Below are 19,617 nucleotides of genomic sequence, written 5' to 3' on the forward strand. Positions count from 1 at the left end.
AACATCTGCTCTTCCTCTTCTTCATCACACAATCTACATAATGGTGATTGTTCAATATTAAAGATGTGTTGTAGCTGTAATCTTTGGAATATCTCCTGTTGGTAGATTATTGAATAGGAATAAGTTGTTTCTTTTTGATTACATATTGATTATATTGAAGCAGGACCATCTGGAATGACCTTGCTCTGAATTGATATGTGACACTGAGTATACCAGCAATATTTAGGAGATGAATGTTAGATAAACCTATTTGATATCTTATCTTTTCATCTTGTCATTGAAATACCAATCATGTGAAAAGGTTGTTATGCCTCATAGCTAAATGTCTGAGGTGAGTCCAGGGTTAGCTCCTCCCTCTTAGAATATTTGTTTGCACAGATCAATACTGCTGACGTGTGTGTGTGTGTGTGTGTGTGTGTGTGTGTGTGTGTGTGTGTGTGTGTGTGTGTGTGTGTGTGTGTGTGTGTGTGTGTGTGTGTGTGTGTGTGTGTGTGTGTGTGTGTGTGTGTGTGTGTGTGTGTGTGTGTGTGTGTGTGTGTGTGTGTGTGTGTGTGTGTGTGTGTGTGTGCTTTGTATAGCTTATGTTAAAATAGGTCATCAGAGCAGGGAAGACTAAGGCCCCGGCTCCACGAGGACGAAAACGGGTTGAATCCGCATATTTCTCATGCGTATAGCCCTCTAAGCTCGACGACGCCGTAATGGAAACGTAGAAACAGACCCCGCAAACGACAACGGGTCCAAAGGTGGATAGATCTGGGAACGGAGCGCTCTGGGGGGTCCAACGGGGCCGTGGAGTCGCCTATACGGTCATTCGTTTTCATAGCCCCGCCTCTTCCCCGCAGGGTTGCTATCGTGCTCCAGTCGCTACTGACCATGCTACAGTTCTTTGTGCAACATCTACAGGAGCTCCTCCTTGAATTCAGATTATTTATCTTTATCTCGATATGGACATAAATGCGAGTGAAGTCTAATCTGACAGGACGGAGACACGCAGCTCCTGCCGCTGTGATGCAGCGGGAGCAAAACACACACTTCAAGTCAGATCATCACCCTTAGCTATTTTAATGACCTCTCAAACTACCTAAACTAGTTATAAATATGTTTATTTTTACTGTCGGGTCACTCATTACAGGATCAGCTGCTGCATGAGACAGACACGGACGCTGTCAGAAGAGAGGAAAAAGAGACAGGCTCCGTGTATTTGATGATTATATATCATTATATCGTCGTTATTCATTTGTTTTAAAGCTCAATAAATAACAAAGAAGACCTTTGACCGGCACTTTTATAATTTTGTCCGGAAGATTTAAACTTTAACACACGCTGACCGGCGAAAAACTCTGCTCGGTTCTGTCGGCCCCCACCGCGGAGAATACACAGAAGTGCAGCCATGACAACCATTCTTCTTCGCTGCTTTTGTGGAGGAAGTTACAGCGCCACGTACAGGTTCGGCATATGTACTGCAGCTTTTCCAGCGTTTGGATGTAAACGGAGCCGTCTCGTGGAGCTTGACACAATCCGGTGTATATTGCGTGGGGACGGGAGGTTTTTTGCGGTTGCATTTGCGTTACTCCGATGCGTTTTGCCGTATTTGTCCTCGTGGAGCCGGGGCCTAAAGATGTGTATGCAGACCTCTCTAGCACTGCATTTCAGTGTGCTATTTATAGTGTGGAAGCTGGTTTCATTTAGAGCTGAACAAGGCTGGGAAACTAGAACACTGCAGCAGGACGACACACACACACACAGAAATATGTTGTTTTGCTTGTAAAGGCAAATGCTACATTTTGCTGTTGGAGTTTTTTTAACTATTTCAAATGTATATGTCCATACAGTATATGTAAAGACACTGTATGTTGTCATTTTAAACTGATATTTGAAGCTTTTGCCATTTTTCACGTCTGACAAAACTGTATATGTATGTCCTGATATCAAAACGTTTATTTTTTGTACAAGGATAAGGATTAATGATTCTGATTCTGATTCTGATTAATGAAAGTCAGCTAACTCAGATTATTAGTTGGATGGATGATACAAATCGGAAATATTTAAATACTTTTAGATTTAGATTGCATTAAAGCTCACTAGAGTTCTTCTGGCTGACAGGAAGTGCCTTCTTTTTCACTAATATACAGATTATGTATCAATAAAAAAAGACAGACTTCTGTCCTGAACCACTTAGAAAAAATGCCATTGATATGCTATTCAACTCAATTCAAATAGCTTTATTGGCAATAACATAATGACATACAGTGTTGCCAAAGCTTTGTACAATTACAACATCTACTGTATACATAAATATATATATATATACACACACACATATACACACACACACACCCTCACACACACACACCCTCACACACACACAGACAGTAGAGCTGTGTGGTGACGGTGGTTTGCTCTCTTCCTCCCCCTGTCATCTGTCAGCATCATGTATGGGTGCTTTGTGTGTTTGAGTGGAGACTGTGATATTGATATCTGTCCTCTGTGTTTTATCATCTGTTTCATTAAAATCACAAAAGGGTCTTTTCAAGTGTTCTTCCTTCTCTCTGGCAAAGTGTGTAGCAAACAGGCCTGCTCTTTCATTCATTCTTCTCAAAGCTCATCCCCTCTTTGCTGCTGTGTCTCTGTGAATGTGTGTGTAGTTCCATAGTGAATTCCAGATGTGCTGCGTTCATATCTGCACTTCCTTTTTATGTGTTTACGGTACAATACATTTTCAGTCTGTCCAGTTAGAGTATGATGGGACAGTTATAGAATTAATTGTTCCCACAGGAATCTGGAATGATATTATGGATAAAATCAGAGGAATTGTGTGCGTTTATTTGTGTCCACCAGTTGCAAACAGAAAGCCTGCGGTTGCCCTCATTAACACTGGCTCCTGAGCAGGGTTTGTTCCTGTTGGAATAGTTGTATTACTCAGACTTGGGCTATCTAATATGTTTAGTGAACTGTTTTAAATAAGTTTGTGTGTGAGTGTGTTTGATGCTGATCCTCTGATATGCTGTGTGTTGGTGTGTGTGTGTCTCAGGATGAGGTGGACAGTCTGAACCCAGTGCTAAGAGACAACCATCAGCTCCATGACGAAGTGAGAGGCTGGCTCAAAGACCAGAAGGTGCAGGAGATTTTTATGCAAGGTAAGCTTTTTATTACGCTTATTATATAGCCAAGTATGACTCTCTGTGTTCAATAACACTGCCTGTGAATATAGAACTCTGTGCAATATAACCTCGTGCAATCAACCCTTTTGTTTTTCTTTCAATTTATTTACAGTCTGTAAACATTACCAGCTACTTCAAGATTTTATTTTTGATATAGTCACTTTTTTATTATTTACTGCTACTTAGTTTTGTGTACAGTTATTTGTATTTTGTATTACTAATGATGTGTGAATACGTGTTCATGTAAGTCTATTCTTTTTGCTTAGTCTGCACTATACTCTTGCTGTACATTTTCCAGTTGCGGGACAAATAAAGGAATTCTGATTCTCTGTGGATACCACTCTAACAATGTATCTACAGGTTTACATTGTAACTTGCACTGTGTGTTTTAGTCATCAGAGCTAGTGACTGCACTGGGTCTCCTCTAACAGGGGCCGGCTGTAGCTGGGCTGATACCCCAGCACTCTGACACTGGTGAACGCCTTCCTGTTGTTTCAGGTCCCTACTCTCTGAATGGATACCGTGTGCGGGTGTACAGACAAGACTCGGCCACCCAGTGGTTCACTGGCATCATTACACACCACGACCTCTTCAGTCGAAACATGGTCGTTATGAATGACCAGGTACACAAACACACACGCACACACACACACACACACACACACACACACACACACACACACACACACACACACACACACACACACACCCCAGTGGTGTTGTGTAACGAAGTAGAAGTACTGTACTTAAGTACAATTTTGAGGTATTTGTACTTTAGTATGACCATTTTATGTTACTTTGTACTTCTGCTTCACTACAGTTCAGACCTTAAGCTACTTTGCAAGGCAAGGCAAGGCAAGTTTATTTATACAGCACCTTTCAGCACACGACAACCCAAAGTGCTTTACAAAATAAAATAAAAGACATTTAAGAATAAATACAGTGGAAGCACATTTAAAAACAGGCATTTTAAAAAGCAAAGATATTAAAATAAACACAACAGGTATAAAATACATGGATAAAAGCCAAACTGCAATTTGAATTTGAACAACTCATCCAAATGCAGCGTCAAAAAGATTAGTTTTTAATCTCGATTTAAAAGTATTAACAGTTGCAGCTGACCTGCAGGATTCAGGCAGTTTGTTCCAGATGGTCGGGGCATAAAAACTAAATGCTGCTTCTCCATGTTTTGTTCTGACTCTTGTAACAGAGAGCAGACCCGTCCCAGAAGACCTGAGACTCCTGGATGGTTCATACTTTTGCAGGAGATCGTTAATATCATTTGGTCCTAAACCATTTAGTGCTTTAAAAACCAGCAATAGTACTTTAAAATCAATTCTTTGGTAGACTGGAAGCCAGTGTTAAGACTTCAGAACTGGACTGATGTGATCCACTCTTTTAGTGTTTGTGAGGACACGAGCAGCGGCGTTCTGAATTAGCTGCAGCTTTCTAATGGATTTTTTTGTGAGACCTGTGAAGACACCATTACAGTCGTCGAGTCTGCTGAAGATAAAAGCCTGGACAAGCTTTTCTAAATCCTGTTGTGACATTAGTCTTTTAATCCTAGATATGTTCTTCAGGTGATAGTATGCAGACTTAATAACTGTTGTAATGTGACTGTGTAGATATTAAAAAGCAGAGGTCCTAAGATGGAGCCTTGAGGAACCCCGCATGTCATATTTGTCAACGCTGATGTGTAGTTGCCTATAGAGACAACGTCTGTCTGCCACTGTCTGTGTTTAAATGAATGTCATTGAAGACTTTAACAAGAGCAGTCTCAGTGCTGTGGTTTGGTCGAAAGCCTGACTGGAACACATCGAAACCGTCATTTAAAAGCATGAAATGACTCAGCTGTTGAAAAACAACTTTTTCAATAATTTTGCCTAAAAATGGCAGGTTTGATATTGGCCTATAATTATTCATTACAGATGCGTCTAGAATGCTTTTTTAAGAGTGGTTTAATGACTGCAGTTTTCAGGGCCTGTGGAAAAACACCTGAGTGAAGAGACTTGTTTACTATATGAAGTAGATCTGAGGCCATGCAATGAAAAACTGTTTTGAAAAATCCTGTTGGTATGATATCAAGGCAGCAGGAGGAGGATTTCAGAAGTTGAATAATGTCCTCCAGGTCTTTATCATTTATCAGACGGAATTTTGTCATGATGTCTGAATTGATTTTAGGTGGACACAGGGACAACACATTTGCTGTACCTGATGCAGAGGCACTGACTGCTTGTCTAATTTTCAGAATTTTGTCAGTGAAGAAGTAGGCAAATTCATTGCAGGCCCTGGTGGATAGCAATTCAGAGGCTACTGACACTGGGGGGTTTGTTAGTCTGTCGACGGTAGCAAATAAGGCACGTACGTTGTTTTTGGTAATGATCTCAGAAAAGAAAGACTGTCGTGCCTTTTTTATTTCCTGATTATAGATGCAGAGTCTCTCTTTATATATTTCCAAGTGAACTTGGAGATTTGTTTTTCTCCACCTGCGTTCAGCTCTTCTACACTCAGTTTTTGCTGTTCTCACGGTCATAGCTTTTCTCCATGGAGATATTTTCTTGCCAGATACTTCCTTTATTTTAATGGGAGCAATGGTATCCATGACATTTGTTATTTTATAATTAAAATGGTCTACTAGCTCATTTACTGAGTCGTTAGCATGGGCAATTGAGGAAGAAAAATTCTGAACAAACATTTGCAGATATAGATTAATGATTACCAATATGATCAACATTTAAAAATACTTTAGTAACCTGAATTAAATTCACATGCTATCCAGCAGTAAATTAAGGACTTAAAACTAGCTGCACCTTCACCAGCTTTGATGAACACATTAATACATTAATAATAGGCGACCCTCAGGTTCCCAGGCCTCTACAGACTGAGCTACTGCCCCCCAAAGACTGTAGACTGACACCAGTTGACTCTCAGTCTCTGTTTGAACATAGCCATATGATTTCAGCTACCAGAACACCTCACCACAGTGTAGTATGATCACTCTGAACTACTTGTTCATTAATATCCAGCACCTTTAAAAACAGGAGATGATGATGATGAAGAATAGACTGAGTGTAAAGTGAATCTGCTGTGTGTTCAGGTGCTAGAGCCTCAGAACGTGGATCCCTCTATGATCCAGATGACCTTTCTGGATGATGTGGTCCACTCCCTACTGAAAGGAGAAAACATCGGTATCACCTCCAGAAGAAGGTCACGATCCAGCACCAACAACAACAATGCCCATGTGAGTGCACACACACACACACACACACACACACACACACACACACACACACACACACACACACACACACACACACACACACACACACACACACACACACACACACACACACACACACACACACACACACACACACACCGAAAAATACACTTAAAGCTTCCTAGCGGTGGCACTAAAGAGGGTAAAATCATATTGAACAGTTTAAGCTGTTTTATATAGTAAACATGTACACACATTGAGTACATTTAAAACAATGAACTGCAGCTTTGCATACAGTCAACAAAGCTAAAACCTGCATGATATTGCCCAGTGGCACCTTTTTTCATGATTGATTGATCTGCTGAATATTTTATACATTTATGACAATATTAGTATATGTTTAGCTACTTCATGCATGCTCTACCTATGTAGATAGATGGCCAATGATGTGTTTCTGTCATGGTGTGAGACTCCTGCAGGTTTTACATTGGCCAACCATTCCATGTACCTCAGCATTGTCCCCACTGTGTCTGTTAGTGCTTCTTTTTTTCAGAGACAATAGTCAACACAGCCTCCCAATCCCTGCCTAAATATTTCAAATGTACAGTTTAAAAACAGGAATTCCAATCTAAAGCAGATCTATTGTTGTTTCTTAAGTCAGGCCATAGCTGTGGTTCTGTTTGAATTCTTTGTCTAATTGTTCTGCTTTCCTAATGAAGATAGTTTTAAAGTCATGTTCTTATGTGCTTCCTGTTTAACTTAACGTTAAAACTCATGCAGACATACAGTCCACTGTTGCGCTGGTTACTGGTCGGCTCCAGACAGGAGTTTACTTGTGAACCAGACTGAACACCTCTCCAGTCACTTCTGGTCCCACAGTCATTAACACAATCTCTCCTTGTCCCACCTTTTCTTTTTTCTTGTTGTTTTTTACACATTAAAGATGACGGGTGGGAGACCCAGCGGGACCACCGGCAGCACTCAGGTAACTCTTCCCAAACTTATGTTACAATCTGTGGAGATAATGCTTTATTGAGAGCAAGTACAAAGGAGGACAGAACAGTTATCAGACTATCTGTGGATGCACACAGATAATTATCTGCCACAACCCTGAGATGAAATGTCACAGTGAAACATTTAAAGAGCAGCTTTACCCAGGGTTGCGGTCGAATACTCCAAAAAAACAGCTCCTAAGTTCTAACCCTATCGTCTATTCCTTGACCTCGGAGTGAAACGTCATGGGGTTAAGGGATAGTGAATAGGAGAATTCAAAAGGATTTAGGAGAAGAGACTGCGGTACTTTAGAGAATCCGACTGCACTTTCACTATCCGACGTGTTTATGATGCGCCAGCGGAGGTCATAAATGTGCGTCTGCTGCTGTGGGGAAACTATGGAAACTACAGTTTTCTATACGGCGGACGACAACATGGATGTTTAATAAGAACGAGGGACTACTGTAAACTCATCTAGAGACTCTGCACCGTGCTCTGATGCTGTTGTTTTATGCTTTATGAACGGGGACAACAGAGAAACATATTCTTCATGACCAAAGTTGGAATTGAAATAAAAAAGGAAAGTGACATTAATACAAATGATCCCAATTGCATGAAAAGATCTTAAAATCAATACAAATGTATTTATTATAAACGTGAGTCCTTAACATCTATCACTGTGTATATCACCATTCAAACATCTTTTAAAAGTTGAACAAACCCCACACAGCTCAGTAAAGACTGTGAAATGTTGACTTTATTTGATCATTTCAGTAAAAACTAACGTTCATATTTCTCTTTTTGATTATAATACTGATGAACGTTCAAAACAAAGCACTTTGGCAACTTACCACACACGTTTTAAAATGCTTAATAAGCACCGTAACTTTCATGATATCATTTCTCGTTCATAATCGGTTGTTTCCGTGAACGGCCGACTGTTGGGTGACGGCAAATGCCGCGGCCGCAAGGCATTGTGGGGCAGCATTTTCTCCTCTCCTTTCGGTTAGGGAGGTCCAGTGGTTCCTAAGCTAAAGGAGGTTATAAAGGAAGTTTGAAACCTCCTTTCCTTTTAATTTAGAGAATTCGAACGGCACTTATCATGGCTGCCACTGAGGGACTTCCGGGTCATTTCACTCCGTTAGGAAGGTTCCTAAGCTAAATGGACTATTCGACCGCAACCCAGGTCTGAACTCCTGCCTGCGCTACCATCTAGTGGCTGCTGCCTCTCCCACACTCTGCAGCTCCATCATAGTTTGGTGTGACCACACATGGCCCCAGTTGTGATGATGGATGTTGACAGAAGTGAATCAACCCATAGAAGTCAGTACGGCTGGCGTTTAGCTGCTCTTCAACTCAAGTCCAGTTTGTATTTCAACAGTGACCTCTCTGCTGTTTGTTTGGACGTCAAACAGTAGCAGTGGAGCATAATTGCAGATTGTAGGTTGGGGAAGTTAGTCCACTACAATCATCCCAATATTAGCATTACAACTGTGTTGGAAAGAATTGATATTAAGACTTCCAGAGAAATATTTATACTTTGTTTCACACAAATTACTGTTGAGTTAAGCTTCAGAAGTCTAATTTACTAATTTACTTCACTGCAAAGACTTACAAAGTATAACTTCAGGATAAATGTGTACTCGTGCATCAGTAAACAACAGAAAACTGTTTGAAAAATTACAAATGTTCAATGTATTGCACCTTTATGTCCTCTGCACTACAACTGAAAAGCAACTTTCCCCATGGTCTTTGTTCACAAACATGCCATAGGAACATTTTTAGAATAAACAAGTTAAATCTTACAATTTGTTTCTTGTTGCTCTATTACCTGACTTTGAATGTGTGATGAGTGTAAAACATTATGTTGTGTTGGACTGTATTACATTGAATTGTGTCCATACCATACAACAGAGGGATGGATTACTAGCGACACATCCAATAATACACTTAGTAACCAGTGTATAAGGCTTACCAAGCTTAAACTAATGCAGTCTAATCCAACAGTCATGTTAACAAAGAACAAGATGCTTATGTTCACTTTTTGTTTTACCACCTTTACAGAGGTGTTGATTACACGTTGTGGTTATTTTGGAGACTGCATTTTGTGCTTTCTTTGAAAAGTTTTTTTTATATTTATTGTACTTTCATAAAAATCTCAGTGATGTAAAGTATTGGAAACATCTCTCAGTCAGTATTGAAGTCTAGCAGTGAAAGTATATGCCAGCTGATTGTCAAAAAACACTAAACTAACCATTGTTATTTATGGTTATATGCATCGCTTATTTAGTGGGAATGCTGATAACAGCATTCCAACTATATGTTATGCTACGTACAAAAGGTTTATTATTCCGCCGGCTTATTTTGCCGGTCTTCTCCTCCCACATTCAACATCGCAGAAACTCCGTTCAAACATCAAAACGTTCAGCTCGGTCTGGAATCGATGGCTATTACTTTTATCATTCATAACTTTCATAATTCCAGAGATACATCCCATAATTCATCACATTTTTAACCATTGAAGTCAATGGAGAAATTCTTCAGACTTCAACAAATCTTCATGCGACTTCAACTGCTAACTGTTCATTCATACTTTCACTCAGAAACCTCATTCCAACTTTAAAATGTTACACATCTTTCTGACATTATTCGTGTAACACAACTTTTAAATCTGATTCTTACTTTTAGAGATATTAAACATTGTTCAGACCTTGGTAAAGAGGCCTTCTTCAGATTTTAACATTAACTAGAGTGCGTGATGTCACAGCTAGTGTTGAGGAAATCTTGAAATTTGCCTTCATATATTTTTTTTAAACTGCCATAATTCCCAAACCCTACATTCCTGAGACATCATTTTTCATGACAAACGTAGGAAAACATCTCGTAGCTTGAAAAATGACAAATAATTAAGCAAAAATAATTAAACAAAATGCCTCTTGAGGGCATGAAGTGACAAAAACTTTCAACATGCCTCCATTAAAGCCCATTGTAATTTAGTGGGAATGCTGATACAGCATTCCAACTATATGTTATGCTACGGACAAAAAGTTTATTATTCCGCCGACTTATTTTGGACCTCTTCTCCTCCCACATTCAACATCGCAGAAACTCCGTTCAAACATCAAAACGTTCAGCTCGGTCGGGAATCGCAGGCTATTACTTTTATCATTCATAACTTTCATAATTCCAGAGATACATCCCATAATTCATCACATTTTTAACATTTTAACTTTAACATTGCGCAGCTCGTTAAGGCAGAGTGCGTGATGTCACAGCTAGAGGGTAGGAAATCTTGAAATTTGCCTTCATATATTTTTTTTAAACTGCCATAATTCCCAAACCCTACATTCCTGAGACATAATTTTTCATGACAAACGTAGCAAAACATCTCGTAGCTTGAAAAATGACAAATAATTAAGCAAAATAATTAAACAAAATGCCTCTTGAGGGCATGAAGTGACAAAAACGTTCAACATGTCTCCATTAAAACCCATTGTAATTTCAGGCTGATATTTCCTCACAGCAGCAGCCGCACACCTTTAGTTAAACTGCCAAAAAGGCCACATTATTAACCCGAAAGTACACAAAAATGACACTTCAGATACTCAACTTCCTTGACATGCTTCACGTTTTGAAATTTCACAGATATCTGTTATCGTTCTTCCACAAAACGTTCACATGTAAGAGGTTCATCTCTCATTCAGAACAATGCAAACCTTTGATCTCTACAGAGCTCGTTAGCTCAACTATAAACACCTGTGTAATGGAACACGATGATGTCATCACTCCAACTGACAGCAGTCAGTTACTAATCGTCTCAAGAGGAGGAGAGAGAGACGGATTAGAGAGTCAGAGAGTAGAGAGAGAGATGAGATGACGAGAGAGAGAGGAGAGAGAGACGAGAGAGAGTAGTAGAGATGAGAGAGCGAAGAGGAGAGAGAGAGGAGAGAGTTAGAGATGAGAGAGAAGTTACACGAGAGAGGAGAGAGATCTTAGAGAGGTAAGAGAGAGATAGTAGAGGAGATAGAAGAGAGATAGATAGAGCGATAGCTCGAGCTCTATCTCTATCTCTCTCTTCTCTTACTGCTATCTCTCTCTCTCTCTCTCTCTCTCACACACAGACACACACACACTCTCTCTCTCTCTCACACACAATGTTCCAAACGGCCCAAAACTTCACAGGTTTGGTAACGATGCAGCCATCAACGCATCTAACCGTATTATGGGGTGTCATCAAATGTCGTTGCCATGGCGACAGACCACTCGCCATGAACCACGATGTCGCTGTAAGTCCAATGGACACGGTCCAATCGTCCCCCAATCTTCACTTGTATATCACCGGTCCATGCCTCAACAGCTCTACCTCAATTATGGGGTTTCTTCAAATGCCGTTGCCATGGCAACAAAATGCTCGCCATTAAACACGGTTTTCTCATAACTTCAGTGAAAATGCTCCAAACGGCCCAAAACTTCACAGGTTTGGTAACGATGCAGCCATCAACGCATCTAACCGTATTATGGGGTGTCATCAAATGCCGTTGCCATGGCGACTGACCACTCGCCATGAAGCACGATGCCGCTGTAAGTCCAATGGACACGGTCCGATCGTCCTCCAAACTTCACTTGTATATCACCGGTACAGCCCTCAACAGCTCTACGTCAATTATGGGGTTTCTTCAAATGCTGTTGCCATGGTAACACAAGGCTCGCCATGAAACACGGTTTTCTCATAATTTCAGTGAAAATGCTCCAAACAGCCCAAAACTTCACAGGTTTGGTAACGATGCAGCCATCCACACATCTAAGCGTATTATGGGATGTCATCAAATGCCGTTGGCATGGCGACAGATCATTCACCATCAAGTTAGTTCAAAAGTTTGCAGTTCAAATATTCTGCTGCTTTTCCAAGCCTTTTTACTTTCTTTTCTTCTCTCATCACACATTCAAGCCCCCAGTGTTCATGTATCATTTCAATCTAAATTCTTCACTTTCTTCTTACACATTACATTTCAGCATAGCAGTTTAGCGTCAGATTTTCAGCATAAAGCATTCCCACTAGCAATTTATTCAGGAATTGCATTCTCTAGTTCACTTTGATATTGCACTCACAGCTGCATTTTGACATCAACCTAGGACTCTAATAACATTAGCAGCATCCCAAAGTCTTCAAAATGTATCCATACAATCTTAACAAAAACACAAACAAAACAAAACAATAAAAACAATCATTATAAACTTTATGTCTGCATTACTGAAAAACGTTTGGATTAGACTGCATTTGTTTACAGATAAAATCCAATAAAAAAAAAAAATACAAGTTGAATTTGTTGCATGGTGATCATACTGGATTGCATTAAAGTGGACCTATCATGCTATATTTGAATAATATATTGAAGGGCCATACCTATATAAAACATGTCTGCAAAGTTTTTTTTTCAAAATACCAAACAGATCATGCATTTTAGCCATGCCTCATTTCGCTCTATTTGCTCTTTTTTAGCCCTGTTTTTGCAAGGGCTGATTCTGTGACGTAGCTTTAATGCAAATGAGCTGCAGCTGACCACGCCCCCCTACAGGAGAGGGGAGCGTGCTTTGAGATCAGCTGCTGGGCTGTCAGAAGAGGGGGAGAAAAAGAGATCTCCGTCCTCCGTGTTTTATTCTTATATGATTATATAGAGTCATTATTCATTTGTTTTAAAGCTCAATAAATAACAAAGAAGACCTTTGACCAGCACTTTTCTAATTTTGTCCGGAAGATTTAAACTTTAACGGACATGTTGACCGGCGGAAAAAAATCTAAATCTGCCGCACGGTCCCCTCGTTCCTTGGAAGAGGCGGAGAGGTGGGTGTTTGTCATCTGCTGGTGGACTACCGGAGAGAATTACAGTGCTTGCCTCGACGGGGAGGGATTGCATTGAATTACAGCAGCAGCAGCAAACGCTTGTCTCGGGGAGGGAGAAAAAAAAGCCACAGCGGAGAATAAACAGAAGGGCAACCATGGCAACCATGCACGGGAAGTCTTCTTCGCTGCTTTTGTGGCAGACTACAGCGCCACTTACAGGCCTGGCATATGTACTACAGCGTCTCCAGCGCTTTCGAGCGGCAATGGCCGGCCGTGGCCCAACCCCACATTCCCCTGATAGGTGGAGAGTTGGCCATATAGGCGGAGCTCCTCGTTCCTGACGTCAGAGAATTTTCAAATCTGTATCAGTCTGTATCAGATCCGTTGCAGCCCCGTTTTTAGAGATTTGGGTATGGAGGAAAAGAGAGAGGGTTGTGTTTTCTGACACTTGGTGAGTTCCCTGACACACCGGGGACACATATTCATGTATAAAAGGCGTACAAAAGTGCATTTTGCATGATAGGTCCCCTTTAAACTACAGAGTTGTATTAAATAAACAGGCATGTTTCTTTGTGTTATCTAACTTGTGACTTTATTAAAACTTCCAGAGCCATTACACACGAGCCCAGGCCAACAGCCCCCGTCCCATCATGATCTCATCAGGCCCCAACGCGAAAGGTTCCCAGGGGACCCAGGCCTCGCAGCAGCAGAGCCAGTCACAACAAAGCCAGCAAACAGCCAGCCAATCACACAACTCGCCCGGCGGCAATGCGAGGGAGCAGAGAGAGCAGCGCAACGCCCGCTCCTCCAGGAGGAAAGGATCGGACAGCAGCGTTCCAGAGGAGGACAAGAGAGAGGAGCCCCCAGCCAGAGGTGAGGACAGGCCACACGCTAGCAGCTAGCTTAGCACCAGATACTAGTCAGAGGCTTCCTACCATCAGAATCACAATCAGAATTCCTTTATTTTTCACACGGGGAGGGAAATTGACCCTTTGCTACATTAATCTTAATATTAATACAGCAAAATGTGTATGTCTGTGTGTGGCTATGTGCATATATTTTCTTTATATCTGTTGTTGCTCAGCATATCACAGGAGATAACAGCTGTTGTTTTTGATCATTTAAAATGTCCACAGAGCGAATCCACAGTAAACAAGTAGTATCTTTGTTTTGGTCTTCATTTTATTGAAGTTCTTTTAAATAAGAGCTGTATTTTGTCACACTGTACCACATGAAAAAATACAAGTGTCCACAAAGCAATACACTAACGTAATATCCAAGAGAAGTCAGGAAAACACAGGAATTATAGGTATTCCAGGCTGTTCTCAAAGCAGCGATTAAATTAAATTGACAATTCTGGATTTTAATTTATATCCATTTAGCGGGGAAGTGTTCCTAAAACTGCACCTTCAACATACAACACATTGAAGTGCTTTCGGTTTATGATTCAAACAATTGTATCACATAACTGATTTGCAAAAATTGTTCTAAGGAGAGCATTTGTATAACTCCTAATCAACAATAAACAACAGCAGGTGGTAGAGTGAACTCAAGCTGTGATTGAAAAATAATTTGTTTTTCTTTTCTTGTCCAGAGTCCAAAAAGGCTAAGCAGGCAGTAAACAAACGCAGGAAGGGCGAGGAAGAGGAGAAGAAGGCCAGTCTAAAGAGGCTGAAGACGGACATAACCTCGGACCTATCAGAGAGCAGTGACTCAGAGAACCCACTCAACAAGAGGGCTGCCCTCTCCTCGTGCTCTTCTTCGTCCTCATCGTCCTCCTCATCCTCCTCATCTTCCTCTTCCTCCTCCTCAGAGCCCAACTCTGAGAACGAGCTAAAGACTCGCAGCAGTGATGTGAAACAAAGCGCTGTTTCCAAAAAGGAGGAAGAGGAGAAGCCGCTGATGCCGGCCAACAAAATGAATGAATCCTCGTCTCTCATTGGTCGCCTTTCCCCGTGGGCGGAGCTTCAGGAGGACACTAAGAAGGGCGTGGTTAAGGAAACGAGCAAAATTACAACAAAGGAGGAGGAGGAGTTGGTCGCGGTAACACAGATCACCCAGTCTCCACGGCAACAAACGCCTGTGATGCCTGACAGTCTTCAGGCAGGCAGTATGGAGAGCAGCAAGAACACTGTGAAAGGTAGAGGTATATTTACAGTATACTTTAAAAAGGATTACAGCACAATTACTAATGAGTTGTGAACAGAATGTAGTCAGTACCCTGATTCACTTATCACAATATTATGTTCACGTATATTCATTACTTTTCATTACTTTTGGATTACCTCAATACCAAATATGCAAAGTTCTGCCTTTCAGCTGTAAAAATGCTGTCAAGTTGTCTGATTTCAACTTGGAGCAGCAGTAGTACCCATATAAATTATATGAACAAATGTCTCGGTTGTCGTGTGTTATAATTTCTTAAGCAGAAATTAAATATTGTTTGCTTACTCCTATGAAGAAAGATCTTCTATGACTTTTTGTACTTTTTTGTACTGAAAAGTACAAAACAAAACAAAGTAATGGGAACTCAGCGGGTGATATTATGTTATTATGTGTGTGCTTGTGCAGCATAGGATATAGTTGTGTTCATAAAATGCACATGTATCCTAATTCTGTAAAGCAGTTACTCCCCAAGCCTGCACAGTATTCTTACTGTATAACTCTTTTTGCAGCGTCCTCTCAGTCCCAGACGCCGGCGGTGTCCCAGCCCGGCGGCGGCGGCGCTGTGACCGACATCACAGAAGAGGCTCAGGCCACGGTGCACCAGGAGAGCTCCGAGGCGGTGTCAGCGCTGCTCGCCTCACAGAATGCAGAGTCCACGGCACTCTCACCTTACCTCCCCCTCAACCCCTCCCCTGTGTCCTCGCCTCCCGTCCCTCCGTCTCCTTCGCCTTCAGAAGGAGGCCGCAAGGCAGAGACTGAGCCTTCCGCACAGCAGCAGCAGCATGGCCTTACAGGAGGCGGCACGACAGCAGCCCGGAGCTCAGGAAACAAGATGGAGTTTGCTCCCTCTGAGGTCATCAGGTGAGAACAGAAGGCTTCAGTTCAGTTTATAAATATAGCCCCTCTGAATGTCCTGATATGATGGCTGACTTTTGTAGTGAGATAGAAAATCTGATTCTCAAAATGGTACCAGATATTTGCAACAGTCTGGCCTTCAAATGAGACGCAGTATAGAATACAGAAAGATCAGGTGATCACTGTGAATAATACATCTGCATATGCATGCAGCAGGTCGGAGCCATGGTTGCTTTTTGAACTGTTGTAGTGATGCAATACACCACTTCCTGATTTCTGGTGGAAGTGTTTGGGGGTTGATAAGAACCGTCCTTCCTTCCTTTGTGAAATGTGAATGTGACTGAAGTTTTCAAACTGTCAGATGTTCAGTGGCTGGAACTGACTTCTGACTGGTGACTATTGAGGGTACTAGAGGATAGAGGACCCTTTGTGTTGATTTGTGTTTAAGTCTGCATTTAAATAGTGTTATTTTAAATACAAGGTTGCTTTGCTGTGCTTTAGTTTTCTTTGTCTGAAGTCTTTGTCCCCCAAAAGCTCAAGTGTAAATACAAAAATAAAGATCATTTTAAATTTACATAATCTAAAATACGTTTTTTCTGTGTTTTTTTTAGGCCTGTCACATCGATGGTTGAAAATGTGTTGCTAGTGGAGAAGGAGAAACCTGTCCTTCCTCATCATCTTCAGCATCAGCAACAGCAGCAGCAGCAGCAACAGCAGCAACAGCACACACAACAGAAGCAACACTACACATCTGTCCACCCCAGCATTAATAGCCCTTCTCTGTCTGAGGAGACGAGAAAACCCCCCCAGCAGCACCCACCCCCCAACAAGATCAATGCAGCCATCCCTCCTGACTTCAAATCCAAAACCAGCCCCAACCCAGCGCAACTCGACTCCCTGAAACAGAAACCCCAGCACCCCAACAACTCTCAGAGCCATCCCTACCCAAACACAACCCCAGCTGAGCCTCTCAAAGCTAAGCCCCACCCGGGCCTGCTGGACATCTCCAAACCCAAACCCAACACCTCCCCAGAGGTCTCCAAACATAAAATACAGCGATACTCTGGCCCCTCCCCTCCGCCGATAGGTCGTTTGTCAGCTAAAGTAGAACCAGCAGAACCTCCGCGGTCCTGCTTCAAGCCAGTGCCGGTGCGGTTGGAGTCTGGTGGGGTCAGCAGCACGAAGAGCCCCTTCATCATCGATAAGAACGAGACGTTCACGGTTTACAGAGACCCCGCCCTGGTGCGTTCAGCCGCAGAGAACTCTGTCTCTGTCAGCATCTCCTCCAACCACGTGGCAGCTTATCTCCACCCCCACCTGCACACTCTTCACTCCCCTTCCCCTCACTCCCCCTGCCTCACCTCCGCATCGCACCCCCATACCTCCCATCTCCTTGCCCCTCCTCACACCTCTGCCCTACCTCACCCGCACCTTTTACCCCCCGGGGTTCTCCCCGCCATGCCTCCGCCCACAGCCTCTCTTCTCGGGGGCCACCCACGTCTTGACTCCCCCAGCGGGTTGGGTCACCTTGGTCTGCCTCACCCAGCCGCCGTACACCAGCAGCAGTTCCTACAGGTGTGACTCCATACACACACATACACACATAAACATTAGATACACACCAACCCGCCATGTTAAACTGCAATGGCCAAGACTGTTCAGAATCAGAATTCCTTAATTATTCCCGCAGCGGGGAAATGTACTGTTTTACAGCAAAAGTGGCATACCAGGTAAAAAGGCTGTGTAAAGAGCTAGCTCATTTTAAATATAGAGAAGGAAAGCACACATTATTCAGGGATGCAAACTTGTCACCTTTCGGCGAAATTCGCCGTTTTGATTCCAAAATAGGTCGTTTGTGTGATTCATGTAGATCTGCAATACAAATATTTTTGGGGTATGGGGGGGGGTCTGGGACCCGGAGTAATCTGCGGCCGCGAGCTGTTATGTGCCATCATGACACGCATGGTGTTCTTTTTTTATATATTATAATGAAGCGCGAGCACAAGTCTTCCTGCCTGTCGGCTCTGCTCATGGATGTATAATAAGGCTCTGCTGCTCCGTGATGAGAGTCTAGCAGCTACATTACCTACGGGTGCGTTCGTTAATATTAACTGTGAGGTCCGGAGTCACTGTGGCACAGACTGGACCGCTGGTGAACAGCTGTTAGAACGGGCCTGTCGGAGCGGCAGAGCGTGATGTGCGCTGAAAAGTGTTTCTGTCGCAATATTATTGAATTAATCGTTGAGCTAGCTAACTAGCATACATTGTCACTATCTGCTAACGTTAGCTTTAGCCTTCGTTTTCAAATAGTTTCTTTCATAGCCTATAAACGGAGGTGGTATAAGTATATATCTTGTACTTGAGTAAAAGTAGAAGCACTCAGATCTTGTACTAGAGTAAAAGTAGAAGTACTCAGATCTTGTACTTGAGTAAAAGTTGAAGTACTCAGGTCTTGTACTTGAGTACAAGTAGAAGTACTCAGATCTTGTTCTTGAGTAAAAGTAGAAGTACCAGAGTGTAGGAATACTCTGTTACAGTAAAAGTCCTGCATTCAAAATGTTCCTCAAGTAAAAGTAGAAAAGTATCATCATCAAAATATAGTTAAAGTAGTGACAGTAAAAGTAGTGATTGTGCAGATCGGTCCATTTCAGAATAATATATATGATATGTTTTATAATGATTGATCATTAAAGTGTTCTCAAAGCTGGTAAAGGTGCAGCTAGTTTGAATGACTTTGTATACTGCAGGGTAGCTTGTGGATTTACTCCAGGTGGAACTAAAGTCTGATTTAACACTTGATTATATTTCACATCATTCATCCAGATCTGTAAAGTAACTACAGGTATTAAATACATGTAGTGGAGTAGAAGTACACCATTTACCTCTGAACTGTAGTGGAGAAGAAGAACAAAGTAGCAAAACATTGAAATAGTTAAATAAAGTACAAGTATCTCAAAATTGTACCCAAGTATAGTACTTGTTGAGTTTATGAACTTAGTTACTTTACACCAGTGGCTATAAAGATAGAAAGACTAAGCCTTGCACAGAGGCATGAAAATACATTTTCAAAATGCTCAACAGTGCTGCCAAAATTATAAACTGACTGCTACACAATTCAAATAAATGCTTAAATATATTTCTATTAGATGTGACTCTTTAGCGTTTCTGTTATTATTAACACTGCTGCTTTAGTTGTTCTGACTGCTAAAATCCTCTGTTATTCCTCATTTTAAAGCCGATATTCCTGATCCTTGTCACCTTTTTCATACCTGATGAGTTTGCATCCCTGCATTATATTAAATAGAAATAAAGACAAATAAGTACACAACCATGGCAAAAAATGAGTATCAGCAATTTACAAAAAACAAACTGACATAAGT

General features: G+C 41.7%; 1 protein-coding gene across 1 annotated transcript in view; it reads left to right on the plus strand.

The window, feature by feature from the left end:
- Positions 1–19,617, plus strand: part of jmjd1cb (jumonji domain containing 1Cb) — a 123,550-nt gene that overhangs the window by 81,885 nt on the left and 22,048 nt on the right. The window contains exons 4-11 of the mRNA XM_034119169.1: positions 3,032–3,137; positions 3,660–3,784; positions 6,259–6,402; positions 7,325–7,366; positions 13,825–14,089; positions 14,811–15,356; positions 15,892–16,243; positions 16,849–17,812. Of these exons, the coding sequence (XP_033975060.1) occupies positions 3,032–3,137; positions 3,660–3,784; positions 6,259–6,402; positions 7,325–7,366; positions 13,825–14,089; positions 14,811–15,356; positions 15,892–16,243; positions 16,849–17,812 (2,544 nt within the window). The remainder of the gene's footprint in view (positions 1–3,031; positions 3,138–3,659; positions 3,785–6,258; positions 6,403–7,324; positions 7,367–13,824; positions 14,090–14,810; positions 15,357–15,891; positions 16,244–16,848; positions 17,813–19,617) is intronic.

The sequence above is a fragment of the Trematomus bernacchii genome, unplaced genomic scaffold, assembly GCF_902827165.1.
Source record: "Trematomus bernacchii unplaced genomic scaffold, fTreBer1.1, whole genome shotgun sequence".
Classification (NCBI taxonomy): domain Eukaryota; kingdom Metazoa; phylum Chordata; class Actinopteri; order Perciformes; family Nototheniidae; genus Trematomus; species Trematomus bernacchii.